The 21,730-nt window shown below is 34.5% G+C and overlaps 1 protein-coding gene across 4 annotated transcripts; it reads left to right on the forward strand.

Moving 5' to 3' along the window:
• The first annotated feature begins 12,533 nt into the window (after nucleotides 1–12,533).
• Hdc (histidine decarboxylase) lies at nucleotides 12,534–21,620 on the forward strand. 4 transcript variants are annotated; one of them, XM_076619936.1, is made up of 16 exons: nucleotides 12,534–12,727; nucleotides 13,238–13,308; nucleotides 14,405–14,691; nucleotides 15,409–15,666; nucleotides 15,951–16,094; nucleotides 16,751–16,817; nucleotides 17,199–17,361; nucleotides 18,050–18,120; nucleotides 18,223–18,242; nucleotides 18,335–18,433; nucleotides 18,809–19,029; nucleotides 19,201–19,328; nucleotides 20,142–20,312; nucleotides 20,372–20,448; nucleotides 20,531–20,639; nucleotides 21,116–21,620. In XM_076619936.1, the coding sequence occupies exons 2-16, from the start codon at nucleotides 13,281–13,283 to the stop codon at nucleotides 21,454–21,456; spliced, it is 2,184 nt and encodes a 727-aa protein (XP_076476051.1). In that variant the 5' UTR covers nucleotides 12,534–12,727; nucleotides 13,238–13,280; the 3' UTR covers nucleotides 21,457–21,620. The 4 variants fall into 4 exon arrangements, with proteins under 4 accessions (XP_076476051.1, XP_076476054.1, XP_076476053.1 ...); XM_076619939.1 differs by having other exon boundaries at nucleotides 20,426–20,448; XM_076619938.1 differs by having other exon boundaries at nucleotides 19,201–19,310.
• The last annotated feature ends 110 nt before the right edge of the window (nucleotides 21,621–21,730 follow it).

Consider the following 21,730-nt stretch of genomic DNA (forward strand, 5'->3'; position numbering starts at 1 on the left):
ATTGCAAATTTATTCATTTTATCAATATTAGAACTAACGAGGATTATAATATAAAATTTCTATCAAAGAAGCTTTGAATGTAGTATTAAAATGAAAAATATGTATAAGAAAAAGATGCATAGCGTAAAGGAAAAAGATGCTAAAATTACCGACGTCTAAACGATTGAAAAATTTTCAAGCAATACAGTTCTAATTTCCAGTAATTCTAGCGTTAATGCCCCTTCTCTTTCAGATTAGGATTGCGATGGAATTGATTTTGTTGAGTAGAAAATCAAGTATAATGTATGACACATTTCAAATATCCAGAACCGTATCATTAGAAACGCTTCCTGATCATCGAAATGTGTAGATGAAGTCGAGCGTGTCCAAGAAGTGATTCGCGATATTTTAGATGTACAGTAATTGTTCCATTGTAAAATGGGAATAAGAGCGATTTAACGCGCAAGGCGAAGGAAATAAGCTGCAAGATAAATGATACTTTTAGCGCTTTAATTTTCCTGCTATTACTTCAGCCGTGATATATCATAGTTTTAGTCATTTGCACTATAATTTCGTTGTAAATACATTCTGTAACACGGTCGAAGATTCATTCACGATATACGAGGATATCGTAAGTATTCCATTAGAGCGCAATATATCCTCGTAAGCATGATTGTAAGCGGGAGAAACTTATTCATTCTTCGGCATAAATATTGGGCTACCTGCTGGTCTTACACTGAAAGTGATAATTCATCGAGATTTTTAGTCAACGATAAGCAATTAATCGGTAAAAATCTTAAATTTCAGCGAGATAACGATCCACAACATGTAACAAAAGTTTATGCAAGCGATTTGCATAGAGGTAAGTAATTAACAATTATAATTTCCTGATTTGATTCGTATTGAACGAATTTGAATTAGATAAGGAATTTTGAACGATCCAGCAAAAGTCTGTAGCAAATCAATGTAATCTCATGCACAATAGACGAGCAAAGCATTTAACTTGATTACACGTAACTGATGAGATTCTTATTAGAATTATTTAAATGTATGTATATTGGTTCTTTATAGTCTAATGACTTTACAAAATTTACATTTCACCTGTTATAAATGGTTTAATCGTAATGATAATAAATTATAAATAAGGATTTCTTACGAACAAGAATACAATTTTGCATCAGCAAGACAGTGACTTCACAAGAATTCATTCAATTTCAAAATACCCATCCCGTGAGAAATGTTTCGCCATGATCTTGGTAGCTCAAGAATTGCATCATCGATGTTATTCAAAACTGCTGCCGCGTAGACTAGTCCTTGATCTTGCAAATTCAGTATCGAAAACCTTGAGACCGCTTCTACGAAACGGTGGTCCTAGTCCCCGTGGCCTCATCTTTCCTCGAATAAATCTAACCTTCGTTGTGTCCAGGTGCGTTAACATATGTGTATACAAGTCGTCGCACAGAGGCGTAGGAGTCGCTCAAATAAGCACTCTATTGTTTGTTAAACGCGTACAGATATTTTTGATATCTTACTCCGATCTCGAGTTTCTGCCGCGTTATACCGTGAACACAGCCGATTGTTGTACTTCACCTATTGTCCTCTTTATGCTCTCCACAATGCTTAATTTCACTGATTGATGATCGATGAGTTAGAGAGCCCTACGTGGACGAAAATACTCGTCATTTACTTTTTACATACATCTACATATATTTACCTGAGAATAACGAAACTTCCATTCTTCAAACGTTAACGCAATCTTAAGCAATCGTGTTTCTTTGTTCCTACTACCTTGTCCAGGTATTGCCATTGAGAAACGCGAAGTTACAGTGATATTTATTACGTGTTTATTAATGGATTAATCAATCAGCATCGCCTCGATGACACACGTACGCGAACGGAATCGTTAACGCGAGCCCGAGTCGCACATGGAAATTGACTGACACGATAAGTGCGTAATTGAATTCATTACCGATAATTCTATTTAATTACCATCCTCGAAATGCATCGTACATTTGTTATGATAACTCGTGGCACCACCGTTACTCCAATTAGTCCCGTTTGAATAATCGAGATCGCATCTGATTCCCTTTATCGTTCTCGCTATCCAGTCGATAAAAGTTCATAAATAAAGCAGAAAGAATTATTGTTAATGAAGCTGTGGCTCTATCAAGTGCTTATTTCCCAACAAGAACTGGGATATAGATTTTTCCTTCTGTTCAACAGTTATCAGGTTTTTCCATCCCGTAAGATGCAAATCCACCGGATAAATCAAAACGTAAATGAGGATTTCCTACGCTGGAAGCGCCTCTGTTCGTGGCCCGACCATTGTTTATAATCCAATTTTAATACCTTCAAAGCACCATGGGCTCTGAGACCACTCCATTAAACCAGCTTCTATGTACCTACATGTTTTCGATCGATGATGCACGTGGGCGTGCAACAGAATGAAAGTACCGGTTGCAGTTCACAGCCAGCAAACCGTGATGCATCGATGGAACGAACTTTGGCAAAGTTGAGAAAACCAACGGCATTGAAACGCTCGTTCCTCGACGAAATTCGAAGTTCCAATTAAAGAAGGAAATTGAAGATTCGATGGTAGGGAATAAAAGCTTGAAATTTGTTGGAAATTATATCGGAAAAGTTAAAGTAATGAATAACGTTTATCTTGAAATAAATTGGGAATTATTTATGATTGTAAGCAGAGAGAGAAGCACTAATCAATTATTGTAAGAAATATGTAGGGCAAAACATGAAAGTTAAGAAATATGAAACCTGCGATAAGATTTTTAAAACGAATGCAAATTTTAAGAGAAAACGAAAGAATGTTAAAAATAATTTAGAAGATACGTGTCCACATGAAAATTATTTAAATTATAAGCAATTTGACTTACATCCATAGACTACTTTTGAAATATTGCTATTATAAGAATCGTGTAAAACAAAACCCAAAAGTGAAGAAGGACAAAAGTAAAAAATGTGGCAAATGGAGTGAGCAATATGGGGGTTATTTTAGTGGCTACCCTATCTGTGCATCAAGGTTCTCGGATTCAAGTAGTGTATGCGGTCGATCACGCGTGTGGGCGTACGATAGAATAGAGGTACCGGACGCGGGTTATACGAATACCGCGCGAGCAAGCAAACGAACGGCTTGCAACGGTAAAACGTAACCGTTGTGCCCCCGACTGCGAGAGAGGCCGTCGTTGTGAGAGCGGGTTGGAGAGGGATCCCGATGATGTAAGAGAGAGGGACAGGAGGGCTCCAATGGTTGTGTGTAGTAGGGGAAATCGACGATGTAACACTGCCACATAGCGGTACAGCATCCCCACCGTTCGTAAAATCATCCTCACCGAGGTTCACGGACAGTCGTAATTCGTGGCTATCCCCGCGTACAGAGAGCTGCGCGCGATCGTTTTCTTTTTCTTTTATTTTCCTTTCTTTACCTTTCTTTCGTGTCTCGTCTCGTTCCTTTTGAATTTCTATGAAACACCGGGCGACTGGTATTATCGAGCAATAGCCTCTACTCCGAAGAACCGGTACTCACGGCCAGTAATCTTATCTATTAAAGCAGTCAATACATCGAGGACATGTTTTGTTCTATTAGCGACACGAAGTCGTGCGTCGTGGTCTTTGATCGCGATGAATCACGCGTTTTTCTCGAGACACATCCAAGCGTAGGAAGATCAGTACGACGACGACGCATCGAGCCCTCCTTGAGATCACGGAATTGGCTTGCATCCCTCCGTAGTTTGCAAGTTGACGATTCCAAGTAAAATGATGAATTCGTCGTTAATACTACTGTCTACATATGTACCCAGAGTTTTTGTTACTTATTAGAAAAAAATTGTACATAATCGGTTGCAATTTTTTATTTTAATTAATGAAATCTAGGTACTCGCAAATTGCGAGAACATCGATTGGTTTTGATAACGTTTTATTGTATAACTTGAACATTAAAATATTTTGATTTGTTTTGGACATTTTATGACACCATTACATCTTTTATCGTTTTACTACGGGTATAAACATTAAAATATTTATATACAATGTTAGATAAAAAATCTATTTACGACATACATATCTCTCTACTTTGATAAATCGCGCTGTCAAACAGCACGCAATGAATAGTTTCGTCCACGAAGATTGTAAGAAACAAAATCTTTTTTCTTCTTTCTTTTTTTTTAACTTTTTGTAATGCATCGTGACCAATAGCTCGAGAACCGGTATTTTATGGTAAGGATGCTATGCATTAAATGGCTCTCGGAACGATTATTTGTTTCCTCTTACTATCTCTGATTTATATCCGTCCTCGCGTAAATGGAGCTGTAAAACGCATTCAACGATTGGAAAATCGTTTAAGTTTCACGGATAGTCGGTATATGCACACAAAACTTTTATCGATAGAATGGAAAGTATTTATTCGCGAAATTTTTATTTCCATCCAACAACGATACAAAACATGTAGGTCAAATGAAAAATATGAATTCTCTAAACAATTAAACCCGAAAAAACGTTTTTTACAATTTCATTACAGGTAATAATCCTAAATTGTTAAGCCTCGTTTATCTCTTATTTTGTAACTTATTTTATCCTTCGGTGTAAATTTATACAAGGATAAAAAATCAATACGCACATACACATTATACATCAGTGTTAAAAATAAGAGAATAAAATTACAGTTCATTCAGGCGAGATTATTTGCGTAATTCATAAATTTAGAAGAAGTGTGGTAAAAGTGACAATGTCTTTAATTTAACACAACTCTGATCAAAGCTACACTTTAATAAAGAAACTTTTAGATATTAAAAACATTACTATACAGGATCCGAATATCATGTACAAGGAGACACGACATGATTCCTTGTGGAAGAATGAGAGAAAAATATAGAATAACATTTTTTCACAAAACGCTCTGTTTACGAAAAAAGTAAATTAAAAAATTTATCAAACTCTATTTTCTTGAAAATGAATCCTTAAATGGAAAAATGTTATTCTACATTTTTTACTTATTTTCACACTTATTTAGCCCTGTCCAGTCCAGAATTAACCATGTTCAAGTATATTTAATAATTTTTCAAACTCAATTTTCTCGAAAATCAAGCTGAGAACGAAAAAATTTTATTCTCATCCTTCCACAAGGAATCGCATCGTGCCGCTTTTAGCTATTATTCGCTGTCCCTTTACATGCTCATATTTAGAAATTCATGGTAGAATTCTCTAAATAAACACAAATGTTACATATCGTTTGAAGCGATTCGTTCCCCATATTTATCTTGTCTTCAGAAAAAATGTACAATCGGAAAAAAATGTACCGAGTTTCTCAAATAACGAATCGATGCACAGAGTTGCTTTTTCGAACTCAAAATATATCGAGCTACCACCCTCTTTGTGGCAAAGGTCAATGGAAATCGAGGAAATTTCGATGGAACGAGGCATTCTGTATAGAAAGCGAACTATGCGAGAACGATCAAGAGGAAACCACAGTGAAGAATGTTGCAACGTATAATTTCGGACATGGACCGATATTATTGATGAGTTCGATTCTTCGAATCGATCAAGAATAATATCCCAACAGTGCGGGATACGGTGTTACTAGACGGGGCGAGGGGAAATTACGACGCCCACGGCAATCAACGGTACATTGCACTTGCTGGTAATGCTCTGCACTGCGTAAGTACGTATAACAATATACGTTAAATAACAGGTTTACGTATAAACAAGCCGGAGTTCGGCAATCAAAGTGTATGCGGCAGCGTTCGAAAATTCACTCGCACCGATCGAACAGCCAAGAAATATTTGATTGCTTGTCCAGTTATTCGCATTATTTTCGTGCGACGAACACGCGCAGGAACACGTTAGGGAATTTGCATTTCACGTAAACGTCAAATGAAACACGATCAAATTGTGACAACCATAAAAAAAAAGGAAAGCCTCAAGATATTACGGTAACCCTTTTCTGCAATAGGTAAAAAAAAAGTCGTATTTTGTAAGTTATTTTTCTATGGCTTTGTGGTACATAAAATACAAGGTACATTTTCAAATTGTTCTATTATATTTGGAAGAACAATACATTTCAGATTAAACTTTATACGTATTCGTTAAAAACCATTCATTTTCTGTATGAATTTGAAATATATTAATTTATCTATTTAGCAATACATACCAATACTAATTTCAAATAAATCCGTATCTCGTCTCGAAATTTTCAATGTTCGACGTTAAGATCGAACCGCCGAAAAACACTTGTTTCTTTGTACTTTAAGCTTGATTGACGTTCAATTCAACATGTAACTTACTGAACAAGTATCGCGGTTGGATTCAGTTGCATGCTTATGATACAGATTAATTAGAGGCCCTAAGTACAAATAAATTACGACGGGACATGTTAATACGTTTAATGAACGAGTTTCAATGAATCGGTGCAAATTAGTATAACCAAGATGTATAACAACGCGTTCGCTATGTACGATTAATTGGTGTTTTCGGTCTTGTAATTACCGTGGGTTTCGATACGGTGCTTGGGTACTGCTTGATACGCGTGTACACCTGTTATTACTGGCGTACTATCTGCGATCGTGGAAAATCGCTGTGATTTTAGGATTAATGCCCCCACCTGCACACATAGTACGGTCACACTCGGGAGAATTCGGCTAAAGATATAGCTATACGTACACGTTCTATTCCCGAGTATACATGTTTTGATACACTATAATACGCGTTTAATACGCGTACCATTCGCTTTTATTTATTCTAAGGAATTTGTTTAGCTTGTCCATGTTGTTTTCGCAGCCACGACAACAATTTGTTTGCTCGAGCTTTTTTACAGATGTTCTCTTCGTCGAATCATTCGGACAGTCAGTAAATAAAACAGTAAACTTTTGTAAAAAGTATAGAGGTGACTTTATTAAATTGAATTCAATTTCGAATTTTATCGTTTTAATTCGAAATTTTTGTTTGTTAAGATTTAAATGCTTAAAGGTTTAGATATTTGAATTTGAATTTGAAATTGAAAATTTAATTTTAAATAAAACTTTGAATTTGTATTTGAATTTAAATTATTCAAATTCGGAAAGTACGTCGAGATATAAACCTTGCTGTTAGAAGAGTATCTTGTGACAGATATTTGAAAGATTTTGTAGAGCTTGGTGCCGTCAGTGGGCAACAAACAGAATTTAAACATGAACAAACAGTGCTGGAAGTGTACAGTGCAAGGTAATGCAGTTCATGAGAAGCAGGGCCTACCTGATCAACCGCTGATAACTTAGAAATGCAACATCTGCATTGTTCTAAATTCAAACCATCATTTACCAATTGTGTGTGAACCAAGCTTATATTATTTAAATTAATTAGAAAATTTAAACGATCATATTCTTAAATACTATTCGACCTATTTAGTGAATGAAAAAAAGAAAAAGGGAGGATTCAAAGAAAGAAATTCGCACTTTGATAACATGTACGTTAATTACATCTTATGACAGATGAAGGTACAATTTTACAAACAAACAATCACGATTAATTAGCCCAAATTTGTAAACATGTTGTCCCAAAATTAAGCGAGTGGGTAATCTTTTATGGTTCTGCTTTCTATTTATACTTCCGAGAAGGGTAATCGCTCTATTTTTAGTCATATTTTTTTACAGCAAGTATTTATCTTATTGAAAAACTAATGAGGCAATCATTATTAAACGAAGAACGTGTAAAATGGAAGAGCTGAATGTTTTGAGTGTCGTAAAATTTAATTTGGAGCTTGATACGCGTACACAAAACTGTGATAACAGATGGTTCTACGAAATAAATAAATGAATTTATGTTCTAATGAATCTAATGTTCAGATACGTAGGCAAATGTATTAACTGACATAATTTGATCACGAGTTTTCACGATCTTGTGAAATACTTACTACATCGTAATAGTAAGAAAGAAATACTGATCTTCTTCGGAAAACTTTTTAATTTTTCTATTCTTTCTGCCGTATCATAATACGTTCTTTATTACAAAATTGGATTTTCATAAACTATAATGTTGTATGCTGCCAATGAACTTTTATAGCAAACCTATTTCTATATTGTAAACTTTATATAATATCGCTGCTACAACAATGATGTAATTCAAAAAATACAATTTCAGGAAACACAGGTTTGCATGAGTTATTACATTTTTGCGAGAACGTCATATTAAAATGTCAAATTAGCATAATAAGGTATGGAACTTACGTAAAAGGATTCTAATATTTTCATTCAGTTCATTAATTCGCGTCTGTCTTTAAAACTATCCCTATACTAAGTTATGACCCTCTTGATGCGATTTTATATACGTTTATAACTATAAAACTTGAACTTAAAACTTAAAAAGCTAAAAATATGAACAAGAAAGTTTAAGTGAACTAAAATAATTAAAAACTCAGCATTTCACAACGCAAGTGTAATTATAATTAAACAGCAGTAAGATTTTCTGGATGTTAGAAACACAAAAAAAAATGCAACGAAAGAAGAGAAGTTACAATGGAAGAAAATGAAGAGTATTCAAGAGAATTAATCGAGATTGTGCGTGGAAACGTAAAATCGTTTATCGGTAGTCCCTTAAGATTGCAAAGCTTAGTCACAGAAATTGTTCCTCATTCTGTCTTGATCTTCGGTTACGCTTGCGCTAAAGCAACTGGTACTTAGCGCGTCTCTGTATAAAAGCGGCCACTTGTTGAACGACTTGCATTCCACCGATTCTCCTCAACCGTGAATATATCTATTTTTCGGGGTACGGAAAATCATTTTTCGTGTCGTCTGCAAAGTGATTGCTGTCTAGCAAAGTTCAAAAAGTTCATCTTTTCGCAACCCTTTCGATCGTGCTGAATCTTGCTGCTCCTACTCGTCGTGGTCGAAGCTTCAAAGAAAAGGTAGGATTTTTATATAAATTACGTGATAATGTTAAAGTTTCGATTTTGTATATGTTCATTGCGTTGAAGAAGTTTCTGATAATGTTCAGAAATAATTTTAGTAAGCTATTGTTGTTCATAGGTAAAAGAAGTTTCGAAGCAAACTCGAATTTTAGTTCGAGTTCTGGTGTTTCCCCGATATTTTAAAAATTTCAAAGGAAATTTAGCGAATAATTGATTAGATATCTTACATAGATGTCAAAGTATGCATTCGTGCAAGAACATGACATATTCCAGTTTGTACATTCGACGAAAATTATTCCAGTGCTTTCCTAAATTTTTCTCGCATATGAAAGATGAAGATCATTTGAAAGAATTCTGAAGTTTGAAGATTGCATTCTATAACACGTGATTCATTGAAGCATTGGCTCATAATTTTTCATAATTCCTATTGACATTAAAAAATTTTGACAACTCTATCTTTCAGGAAATAATCAGGAATAATAAATATTAAATATGATTAAGAATAAGTTGTTATCTTTTAAATCGATGTTCCAACGAATCCACTCTTTAATTGCATCAATTACATTTCTATGATTAAATGATCCAAATAATTGTCTTGAGGACGCAATATTAAAATTGTTTCTAATAAATTCAATGTATCAGGCCCGTGTATGTTAATGAAACGGCTTTCGTTGGTCAAGTTGGTTATCGGTAGGGTCAGGACACGTTTTCATCAGATTAATTCTTCGTTCGTGATAAAAACTCCGAATCGGTATCAAGTACCGGTGGCTCGCATCATACGTAAGCAGTCGGCATCACTGATAAATCCTTCGAATCGCGCACGAATACTGAAAGCTACGGGAAATTACAAAAGTCGGAAACGGAAACGGTGGAAGGACGAGCTTTTAATATCGTCGAGCGTCATTCTGGCTCAAGCTCGAGATCCTTGTGACTACCGATGTTCGATTTTCCATTTTGCATCCGGATGGGCCGAGATCTTTTATTTTCTTGTTTGTAATCGGTGGGTGATAACGCCTTGATCGTTCCTTTCTCTAAATCCTCATAAAATTGTGATGCTATTGTCGACTGTCTGAATAAAGAATATCGCAAAGACGCGCTATCGATCGGTTGCTTATTAAGGAGAAAAATTAAAAGATATTTGTCATTCAGAGCCGAGCTTAATTTTTTTAATTATTTCATTATATTCGAGTCAATGCCAAGGTGAAGTGAAAACAAAAGAACTAATTTAAATATTTAGAAAAATTTATATGCATACACATTATCAGTTCAAATTATTGTCGGGTACTGTACAGTTTATGAATATGAAGTTTAAAGCACGCAAATTTGGCTATCTTGACCAGTCGGCCAAATCTGCCATCCAAACTTCTCGGTCTACGTCTTAGAAAACACAAACAGTACTGGATTTCCATGATACTCGTGAGCGGAATCCCCTGTTACTCAAAACAAGATTAAGTAATATATGTCCACTTGACTTAAACTCACTCGAAACACCTTAATGTCTGCTCGCGCGACATGATTTTATCAATTAAATTAGAACCATACCAACGATAAAAATACAGAACTTGTACACTCCTCGCCAAAAACCACTCCTGACCCAGGTGTGCTATCTTTAATTTCTCAATGACGCGTGTAAAGTTTTTCGTCTGCAATGTATAACATCAAAACATTATGAGCTTAGAATATGCGGTTCGTTGCAAATAATTAAAAATATTACGAGGTTTAGTGTGTAGAACAAAAAAATTGTTTTACTTTGAGAACGAAATGATAGCACACGTACAATAAGAAAATAATAATCAACATAAATTGTAACTAACAATAATTATTTATCAAACATATGTACTTATTTAATAATGAGTACATCCCTCTTTATTTTCTATTACTTCCATTGTACGATTTGGTATCGATTTATATAGTTTCTGGATATAATTTTGACTTAACGTATCCCATTCACATACAATTGCATTTTTTAATTCTTGTACGTGTCGATATTGCTTTCCATTCGCGTATACGCCGTGAACAAGTTCTGCCCAGCAATTTTCAATAATATTAAGGTCCAGGGAGCGTGCAGGCCACGGCAAAATAGATATATTACTTTTATTAAAATATGATTGGACCAATATTGATGTGTGTACAGATGCATTATCTTGGTGAAAGGTGTAATCAGATCCAGAAATGCGTCCTGCATGATTATTTATTTATTCTTTGATTAAATTTATGTATCGGACACTATACATTCTCCCATTCATGAACTTGATACTTGTCTTGCCGAAATAACCGATGCCGGCTCAAACTATCACGCTGCCTCCTCCCATTTGTAGTCGAATTGCCAAAATTGTCTGTTTTCTTATGTCATGAAAATAATATTGGAACCCATCAGCACCATCCAAGTTGAATCCTTTTTCGTCTGAAAATAGTACCCTTCTCCATTTCTTTTTCCAATGCACCCTTTCTTTTGCAAAGCGTAAACGTTCTACTTTATGTTCCATTGTTGACGAAGGTTTCTTTTTCAATTTTGGCCTCTTAATATTTTTGCAGGATAGTAGAACTCGACGAGCACTTGAAACATTGGCACTAACACTAGATTTTTCCATTATTTGCTTTGTTAATTGTTTGTGTTAACTGCGAGTTGGAAACGCGAAATTGCTCGCTTGTCACGATCGGATAACGATGACAGCCGACAAGTACTTTTCTTTTTGTCATAACGTTCAACATTTTCAAAGAAATTGTGTATTACTTTACGGCTTCATCTTATTACTTTCGATATTTTTGTTACTGACAACTGTTGCTGTTTTAGTTCAAGAATTTGCTTTTTTTCAGACTCGTTTAATTTTTATCCACGCCCCATACTTACAAATTTATATAATATTGTATTGTAATCTTTACTCGTTGATAGATCATGAACTACTGAGCAATTTCTAAACGTATTAACAGAGTGTGCTATCATTTTGTTCTCAAAGTAAAACAATTTTTTTGTTCTACACACTAAACCTCGTAATATTTTTAATTATTTTCAACGAACCGCATATTCTGAGCTCATAATGTTTTGATATTATACGTTACAGATGAAAAACTTTACACGCGTCACTGAGAAATTAAAGATAGCACACCTGGGCTATCTTTTTGGCGAGGAGTGTACCAAACAAATTGACACGAAATATATACTAGTACGAAAAACACGCGTAAAATGTGAAACATGCAAGAAGAGAAACAAGTTTTCATTCATATATTTTACAAAAATTCGATGAAATCCTCAAACTACTAAATCATTTTGTTATCTAAACCTGTAAAATCTTTTCTATAAATCTAAAAAAATTACAAATTGATCATTTTGATCTATTTAGTGGTTCTGGTAGTGTTAATTGAATTACTACACAACACTACTATAATTAGAAGAAAAATATTCGATTAAATATGCGTATTAGTCGAAATTTTGTTTTAAAAGAAAAAAAGAACGATTGCACGATCGAAAAGATGCGAAGAGAAGGTCAGTCATCAGATAGTTTAATCCAGGAAAGCATACGATCTAGTTCTAGGCCGTGAGGAGCCTTGTGACACTAGCCTAATAAGCTCTGGGCCCATGTGACAAGCGATCGATGATGAATCCGTACAAATCATTTGCGAGTACCTATCGTAGCGTTAAAATTCGATGCTAGGTCAACACGCATAGGGCAGCTAAGCGTATCTACTCGGCACGTTCGTTCAAATCCGCTGCGCCGTTGCGCTAAGCTTCCGCGAAACGCGTGGCAAGTTCCCTGATATTACTATCCAACACGGTGAACAATTAATTATAAACGTCGACACATGCGCCTGCTACGGTGCCATCGAAATTTTGAGATTTGGCTGTTGTGAGGATCAACGGTGAGCGAGTTGATCCTCTTACTACTTTCTCAACAAAATATTTTATGTGAAAATCGTTAGTGCTCTTTGAGTGTTGTTTCCATTCGAGTGTCATTCCAATCTTGATAGTGATGATAGTTCGATAGCTTATTCCATGTAAAACAAAAGAAAAATGTATTGTGATTTTCTTTTGCTTTCGTTCACGTACTATTATATATTACATCCTCGTTTATCAGAACACCGATTAATGATCAATTATCGGAACATTGATCGATAAAAGATTTGGAGATGGTATTGTGTAAGAAAGATTGGCAAACAAGAATTGAAATCGAGAGAAATGGTTACAGTTTGATTGAAAAATATTCTTGCGTGTTCGATATGAGTATTTAAGAAATAATTCAAAAAATAAATTATCTTTTCTCATTTGAAAACAAAGTTATTCGAATTACCTGAGAAATTTGATTATTCGAATTGCGTATATTAGTATTAATTTGGATAATCAAGATTCTATTGTATTCATTACTTTTACAGGGTTGTGTATTATAGTGTGTCGATTCATTTGGTTGCAGATAATATGAATCTAGAGGAGTACCGCAAGCATGGTGAGTAAAAAACATTTACTTTCATTCTAATGTGCGTAAAATAGTAAATATCCAAGTATTTACTGATTAATTCGTTTTAATCTGCGTGGCGTATACGTAATAGTAATAAAATAATAGCCCGTTATATACCGTTACATGTAGGTATTTATGGTTCTTGGGAATATTTGCACATGTCGTACTCTTATCACACGATCAAATACTCACGCGTGAAACGAGAAACTTACAACGAGCGATCGAATAAGATTCTAAGCATTAAAACGATACCAATAAAGAGGAATCACCGTAGGGGAGAGTAAGTCTATGGGATCTTTATGGATTCGATACTGTTTCCAATACGCTAGGTTCCGCCTTTACAATCTAAATCTCTGAATCCTAGGCAAAGCATCCGTATGAGATTTCCCTTTTCCTTAAATCCAATTTCGTACGAAAAATCGATCTCGCTGTCTTCGTCTCCCTTGTTATCTATTGATTGTTTCAAAGGCCAACTGACTTTTATAGCAATCTATATCACAACTTGATTCTAAATTTTGTATAAATTTAAGGTGTTGCCGATTTATCTTGTGAAGAGAGTTACACGGTATATAAATCGTTTAACGTTTAAGAATTGCTAAGGCTTGTATGTCGGAGCCTGATTGACCTGCGACTTTTAGAAACCGTTAAATAACACGAATCGAATCCTATCGTGAAGCGTAATGTACATCAGAGAAGCGAATTGGGAAAGAAACAGAGCTGTTATTCGGGAAAACGGTTTCGTCTGTACAAGTATTTTCCCAATATACTTAAGATCGAGTCCCCTAAATAAAGAAAACTAAAGATAATCGGTTTAGAGATTTCCACCGGGGCTTAATAATTGATTTTCCCAAGAGGCAGTTGTCGTCGAACTTTCGCAATGTAACAAAACGCTTTGAAACGTAACAAAAGTTTAAAATCCATCGAACAAGTAACTAAAAATCTTAGGAATGTAATCTTGAAATTTAATGTAAATCCAAAAAAGCAGGAAAGAATACCAAACTATATCGCGCTAATGATACTTCATTGAATCCATAAATTTATATTGAGAAAGCAATTTTTATATCGACTTCATCGCGATTGTTAGGAAAAGAAATGGTGGATTACATTGCCGATTATCTGGAAAATATTCGATCTCGACGCGTTTACCCGGCGGTTTCTCCCGGTTACCTGAGGAACGTTTTGCCTACATCCGCACCTGTGAATGGCGAACCTTGGGAGGATATATTCGCAGACATCGAAAGGTGCATCATGCCAGGAGTGACGCATTGGCAGAGTCCACATATGCACGCCTATTTTCCAGCCCTTAATTCACCTGCAAGTCTGCTAGCCGATATGCTGGCCGACGCAATCAATTGTCTTGGATTTACTTGGGTAAGAACAATAATGTGAATATCGCACACGTGTAGAGTGAAATGGTTTAGTTTATTATGCTTTCTCTTGTTCGGCTTAAAACTTCTGTCATGTGTGATGTATTTAACGATATTATATTAGAAACACTTTTCAATAGTACGAGTTAAGTACTGGAAAGAGAGCATTGAAATCGATTATATTAAGATCTTCCATGATGGCTGTATATAATGAACTTCGTTTCGGATTAGTAGCTTTCTCACAAGCCAAGTTCGGAAGTTACCGTATTGAAATTCGACGTTTTGTCTGGTACTGTTAATATGAGCTCCCATTGTCAGTTCTTGCTAAAAGATCTTTTATTTAGTTTCGTACCTGTGAAACTTGACGTTATCTATGAACGCAGTGTTCTTTAGAATCCCACGCGTGTGTTAAAAAAATAATTGAGCATATCGAAGGATATCATATTGTATAATTATTGGGGCATGATATATTTTAGTCGTCTATACGTCTATTAAAACTTCCTATAAATAATAATTACAAATAATTTAAATGTCAAATTGAACACTTTCGATACGAGAAGTTTGGAAATTTAGCTGAATATATTATTATAAACATACTCCAATATATTATGATATAACTATACAAGGTACAAAATTTCCATTTTCCCAATCGTGAAATTTATTCGCGTACTTTAAAAAGTGTGTTTTGTAAAATGTATTTTATGTTCGCCTACTTTAAAAGGCTTCGAGTCCTGCGTGTACAGAACTCGAGACAATCGTAATGAACTGGCTCGGGAAAATGATTGGCCTGCCAGATAAATTCTTACATTGTCCTGGAGGATCCGGAGGTGGTGGCGTGATACAAACAACCGCATCCGAAGCCACTCTCGTTTGCTTACTCGCAGCGAGAACCCGAGCAATTAGAGACGTGCAACAAAATGAACCGGATCGTTTGCCTGCTGAGATTAATTCGCGTCTTGTCGCGTATTGCTCCGACCAGGTACGTACTTTCGTTTTAAATCTTTTCCTAACACGAACTTATTTTCCTAAGAGTACTTTGAATATCTTTACTCTCTTGTGAATTTATTCTTATAACCCAAATGGTTTCCATTTCATAATTATTACGTATTTATCTATGTCCCATTCTTTTTATTTTATTTTTTTTTTTAATCACTGAACATCATTCTACTTTCATTGTACGTTATTCTGTCATCGTCGCCTTTGAAATATTTGAAGACGTGATGTAAAAGAAATCTTACTTTCTGTGATGTAAATGTCATATAGGCTCATTCCAGTGTAGAAAAAGCTGGATTGATAGGATTAGTTCGAATGAAGTACATCGAATCTGACAATGAACTGAGTATGAGAGGAGAGGCTTTGCTCGAAGCAATAACGCACGACAGAGCTGCGGGATTACTTCCCTTTTTTGTAAGTATCGTTGCTCATGTTTACGAAAAGTATTTCGGTGTTAAAAATAAAAATTTGGTTCGAAATAAATATCTATCTTTGACACATCTATCTCAAGCAACTTGAACATAATTTTAATTAGAGATTCCTTCAATCTAAGTAGTTCAGCGTGATATTCTTTAAGAAAACATATATATATATAATAAATAACTCATTGGAAAAAAACCTACGGATATTATATAATATCGTATTAAACCGAGAAGCGATTCACGAGAAAATATTTGTTCTCTTTGTTTCCAATTAACATTATGAAGGTGAATAATGATACTGCAGTAGAAAATAATCGAGACGTCAATTAAGCTTGCCAGATTTGTTAGTAGTTGGAGAATGAGGTGGACATGACGTAGCAAGGCGGATTGTATCTCTCCTAGTTGGTCCCTAAGGACATCGACATAAAACAGTCTTTCATTTTTCAATACAGTAAACCCAATGTACAGGAAAGTAGATTCTATTACGACGCTGTAGCTATTCAAACAGGAAATTTCAGAAGATACTAAAACTCGTAATAAGTTTCATCGATAAACTGATTTTTAGAACTACATAAAATAAAAATCTATACTACATTATAAATCGATTTAAAAGTCAAATTTGTTTAACGTGTTTTTTTCATTATCAAGGTTTGCGCTACTTTGGGTACAACGGGTGCCTGTGCTTTCGATAATCTCAAAGAAGTTGGTCTTGTGTGTAAGTAAACTAAATCGAGTTAAAAATGAAGTTACTAAACGTTCGTGCGATACACATTAGAAAGATACATAGTGTTTTATTTCAAAATTAAATAGACAGATAATTCTGGTAATACGAGATTGGTTGAGAACGTATTGAATTTTAAAATGGTTCTCTATAAACGATAATAACATAATAAATTCATGATACTTTTTTTCTATAGTCTTCAAATATATAAATTAAATGTTTACCTACGAAAGTAAGTTAATTATTATTATAATATAATCTCGATCAGTTTAATTCATAAATTAAACGTTCTGAAACTGTAAAATCGTGAATTAATTTTCATTCGTGATTTAAACCCTGTTCGATTCGAATCATCAACATTTAGGTTCATTGTAGGTGAACAGAATGGACTCTGGTTGCACGTGGATGCAGCTTACGCAGGCAGTGCATTCGTGTGCCCTGAATTTCGCAGCTGGCTTCAAGGAATAGAATATGCCGATTCCATTGCATTTAATCCTAGTAAATGGCTCATGGTGCATTTTGATTGCACCGCTATGTGGTGAGTTATATACAAACATCTGAAGTTTACTTCGATGACAATTATTCGTTCACTGTTCTTAATAGAAGTAAAAAAAATGAACATCAAATTTAAAGAAGCACATAAGAAAGGAAATTTGTAAATCTGCAAATCATTATAGATCCGATAAATTCATAACCCCGAATGATTATTGGCTTTTGTCTCTTTTCTCATGGCTTATAGATTGAACAGCGGATGCAGAATGAGTTTTTTCATTCTTCCTGCAATTTCCGTCGACTCGATCGACTAACCCGGCATAAATCACAACCTTTAAGATTGATATTTGAAAGCCTGTTAAAGTTGATAGTGCGAGGAAAAATTGCTGCCAAGAATTTAATGCTTTATAAAACTTGCTCGTGGTTGAATGTATTTCACAATTAAAACAATTCTTTTGCCGGAATATTTCTTGTAAAGTTTCTTTTATTATAGCTATATTCGATAGTATGTATATTCAATTAAAATTCAATAACGACAAATATGTAAACCTGCCCGATTAAATATTAGTAATCCGAATCGTTCAAATGAATTGCGATATAATAAGTGATGTTTATATGCTGTATCGCGACCAATTGAAATAAATAAAATTCTGAGGAAATATATAATTCGTAAAGAAACTATAAATCAAAGATGTGTATTGGTTGTAAAAATTAATTGGAAATAACTCTTTTAGGGTGAAAAGTAGCCAAGCATTGCACAGAACCTTTAACGTGGATCCGTTGTATTTGAAGCATGAAAACTCAGGTAACGATGCAGCTACACAACTTTTGTATCACGTTTAATATAACCTCTTGAATTCAGTCGATTAAAATATTCGATTAAACAAAATATCTTATTTATTTGCAGGGCTTGCTATCGATTACATGGTAAGTAATCAATATATTCTATAAATACTGTTAGTTTTACCGATGAAATTAATTCACGACATTCATGCGTTATTCTTTGTTTATAATTTTAGCACTGGCAAATCCCATTGTCAAAGAGATTCAGAGCGCTGAAATTGTGGTTCGTCATTAGAAATTACGGAATCACCGGTCTTCAGAAGCATATTCGCGAGGTTTCTATTACATCATACTTCTTATGTGTTAAAAAGCTGCGTGTACAATATACAAAAATGTTTCTGCAACCTTTCTTCTCATAAATCCTTAGATAATTGTGCTTTTGTGTAAAAAAATTATTCAGTATCGTTATTAATAATTATATAAAAAATATATTTCATATTTCTTATATAACTAGTCACAGATCGCTATTATCTCTAAAAGACAATGTTCTAACTTCAAGTGATTATGGATATTAACTTATGTTATGTTCTTTAATAATATTGGTCAACGAAGTTGCATCGCAGGATTTTATTACAAATGCATTCTGTTACGTAGGCAATGTTTAGAGTTAAATTTATTTCTCTATAATTTTGCTCTAATACGAATTTCAGGGCGTTAGACTGGCACAAAAATTTGAAGCACTCGTTTTAGCAGACGCGCGCTTCGAAATTCCAGCAACAAGGCATCTAGGACTTGTAGTGTTTCGTCTTCGTGGAGAAAATAATTTAACAGAACGTTTATTGAAAAAGATGAATTCGAGGGGCCGTGTTCATTGCGTACCAGCTGCTTTGCATGGAAAATACGTGATTCGATTTACGGTCACTTCGACTAAGTAAGTCAACATTTATTAGAAATTCATTGTTTCGTGGCAGGTAATGATTCTTAAAAAATGAGTTTCGTAAAAAAATTCTGCGAATCGACAAATTATCGAAATGTTGGAAAACGTTGTTTTTTAAAAAATAATTCTGACTAAAGATTTGTTGAGCTTTGATTATAATTTTAGCACCACCAATGAAGATATCTTAAGAGACTGGGCCGAGATACGAAATACAGCAAACGAAATTTTAGGAGATACCACAACTTCTCCTGTACGAGCGAAAGTTCCACTTGCAGGTAACGCAGAAACGAACGGTAGATCGACTGATTTTGTACAAACAATCTCGTGCAATTTTTAAAGTATTGAGGTAAACATTGCTTGCAAATTTTGTATGCCGCTCAAGCACTCATCGAGCGTAAGCTTGTTCTTTATTAAACATTCTGTTTCAGATTTTCTAAATAGATGGAGTTTCGTGCTTTCTTTTTTTCTTTCTGTTCGTAAAAATTCAAATCATTCCAGTTTTATACAGAAAGAGATCTTAGGTTTACTAAATGAAAAAGTATTATTAGAATAAATTTTTACTAGCCCATTAAATGTTTATAGAACGGGTGGTGTATGGAATTATTACTGAAGTATACGATTAACATTATTAACGTATACAGTTAGTATTGGATATTAAACAGTATATCATATTATACATAAATATACATATACAACAGGATTGATCATTTGTAAAGATTCAAGATGATTCTTTTCTTGTGACCTTTTTTTTTAATTATTTATGTAGCGAATGTTATTTATGTAGCGTTATTAGAGTTTCATTTTCATTGTTTATATGCCAATACCTTTTTGCTCAAAATTACACCAAATAATTTGTATTTTTAATTACACCAAATAATAAGATACAGTTTTATTTTTAATCACTTGGTTTTGATTTTCTTTCTCCTTTTTTTTATACGAATGCATGTCTATAATTTTTGGAATGCAGAAAGCTCAGGTAAGACGAGTTATCAATACCTGTGATTTTATATTTTTTATTCTGCTTTTATCCTTTAAAGATATTAAAGTTAATATCAAAGTTACTGGGATAATTGGAGTAAGTAATAAATGGGACTTTTAATTTTCAGACACTCGAGAGAAGAATGAAAATTTTGGTTCAAGTTTGTTGTTGGCTAATTCTCCAATGTCACCAAAAATTGTGAATGGCAGCTTCGCTGCAATATACGATACTGCGGATGTATTCGAAGAATGCACGAAAGCGTTTGGTCAACTACGACTCGAAGCTAGAGATAGTCCAGGTAAATAAAAAATTACAACGAATAAAGTAGGAAAAAGCAAAGTATACCTTAATTTTAAGCTATGCGGCGCCGGATTCGAGGAATATTGATGTCAGGAAAACAATTCTCTTTAGATTCCCGCATGGATCTCGTACAGGTAGGCGTAATATAAATTACCTTCTACAATGTTTTAAAATTACCGATGCATATTTTTATATTTGCATTGCTACATATTTTAGGGATACGTTAGCTGTCGTCCAGCTAGAGAAATGGCGTCGGAATTGCCATTGCAAGAGGACGAAGATTTTGGAACTAGTGAAATCTCTGACGCTAATCAATCCAAAAATGGCAAGTAATATTAGTAATAACAACAATAATATTAAACTCGAATTAGAATTCTTAATTGCATATGACGAATGATTCCAAGATATTCCAAGAATATTTTAATATTCGTTATCTGAAGAACATGCGGAATATCGAGTACAAACCAAAAAGATAAATCGACATATAGTTTCGAAATGTCCTAAATAAGCTAAAATCATTTTTAAAAGTTGGTAATTTAATTACGAAAAGAAATGAATGGGTTGAATCAATCAATGATTTTAAGTCTATAGTTCTTCTTTGCAGAAGGTAAATAAAATACAGCATAAAATTATTGTTAATTCCCTTACTGAGTCGAAAGAGAACTGAAACTTAAAGTTTCGAAAGCTAGGGCTTTATATGATATGAATTCTAAAAAACGCTGCCTTCAAGATCGATCGAACTTTAAAGCTTCGAAGATTCAAACTTTATACACCACTAATTTTCCTATTTTATATAACCAGATGATCCTGGTGAATGTTCAACCAACCAACAAGAGGCGGATGTTTCCGGAAACATAGACAAATCGTTAAGAAGACAAATTTCTAATACTCGCCCAAATTACGTTGTGAATGGCTCGGTAAAGATCGGTTCTCAAGACTGCTCGAACACTCTAACGTCCATAATGTCTGCCGAAAGTAATCTGCCGAGAAGTGAAACAATAGCTGCGATCGGTCATCGTCCATATAGCGGCGATTTGTCATCGATGCAGGGCCACAATGAGAATCCTGATGAAGGAAACGAAGGTAGCGTGGGGGACGCAGCTGTATGCAGAAAATGTGGCCATTGCATGAAGAAGGAATAGAGTTATATTGTGACAGTTCCCGACTGTGTGTACTCCTTCGATGTCGTCGATGGATTCTATGTTGTTCAGATTTAAGCGTGGTGCCTGGCAGGGCTCGCGACAAATTGTTGAAGAGAAAGTACATAATCAGCTACGATATTAAATCTGAATTTACCGTCTAAAAATTACCCTCTATTTAATTAACTTCCCTATCCCGTTTCTTTTAAGAATATTATACATATACACTTATCGTGTATTTAGAATATTATACTAGGGATATTTTAAGGATATTATA

This window comes from Bombus vancouverensis, chromosome 7 (assembly GCF_051014615.1).
Source record: "Bombus vancouverensis nearcticus chromosome 7, iyBomVanc1_principal, whole genome shotgun sequence".
Taxonomy (NCBI): domain Eukaryota; kingdom Metazoa; phylum Arthropoda; class Insecta; order Hymenoptera; family Apidae; genus Bombus; species Bombus vancouverensis.

What these genes read in the sequence shown, in the direction of transcription:
- Hdc (XM_076619936.1), top strand. Translation starts at nt 13,281, where the DNA reads ATGAATCTAGAGGAGTACCGCAAGCATG. An exon ending in AGAGGAGTACCGCAAGCATG is followed by an intron (nt 13,309 to 14,404) that starts GTGAGTAAAAAA and finishes CGCGATTGTTAG; the next exon opens with GAAAAGAAATGGTGGATTAC. An exon ending in CCCGCATGGATCTCGTACAG is followed by an intron (nt 20,449 to 20,530) that starts GTAGGCGTAATA and finishes TACATATTTTAG; the next exon opens with GGATACGTTAGCTGTCGTCC.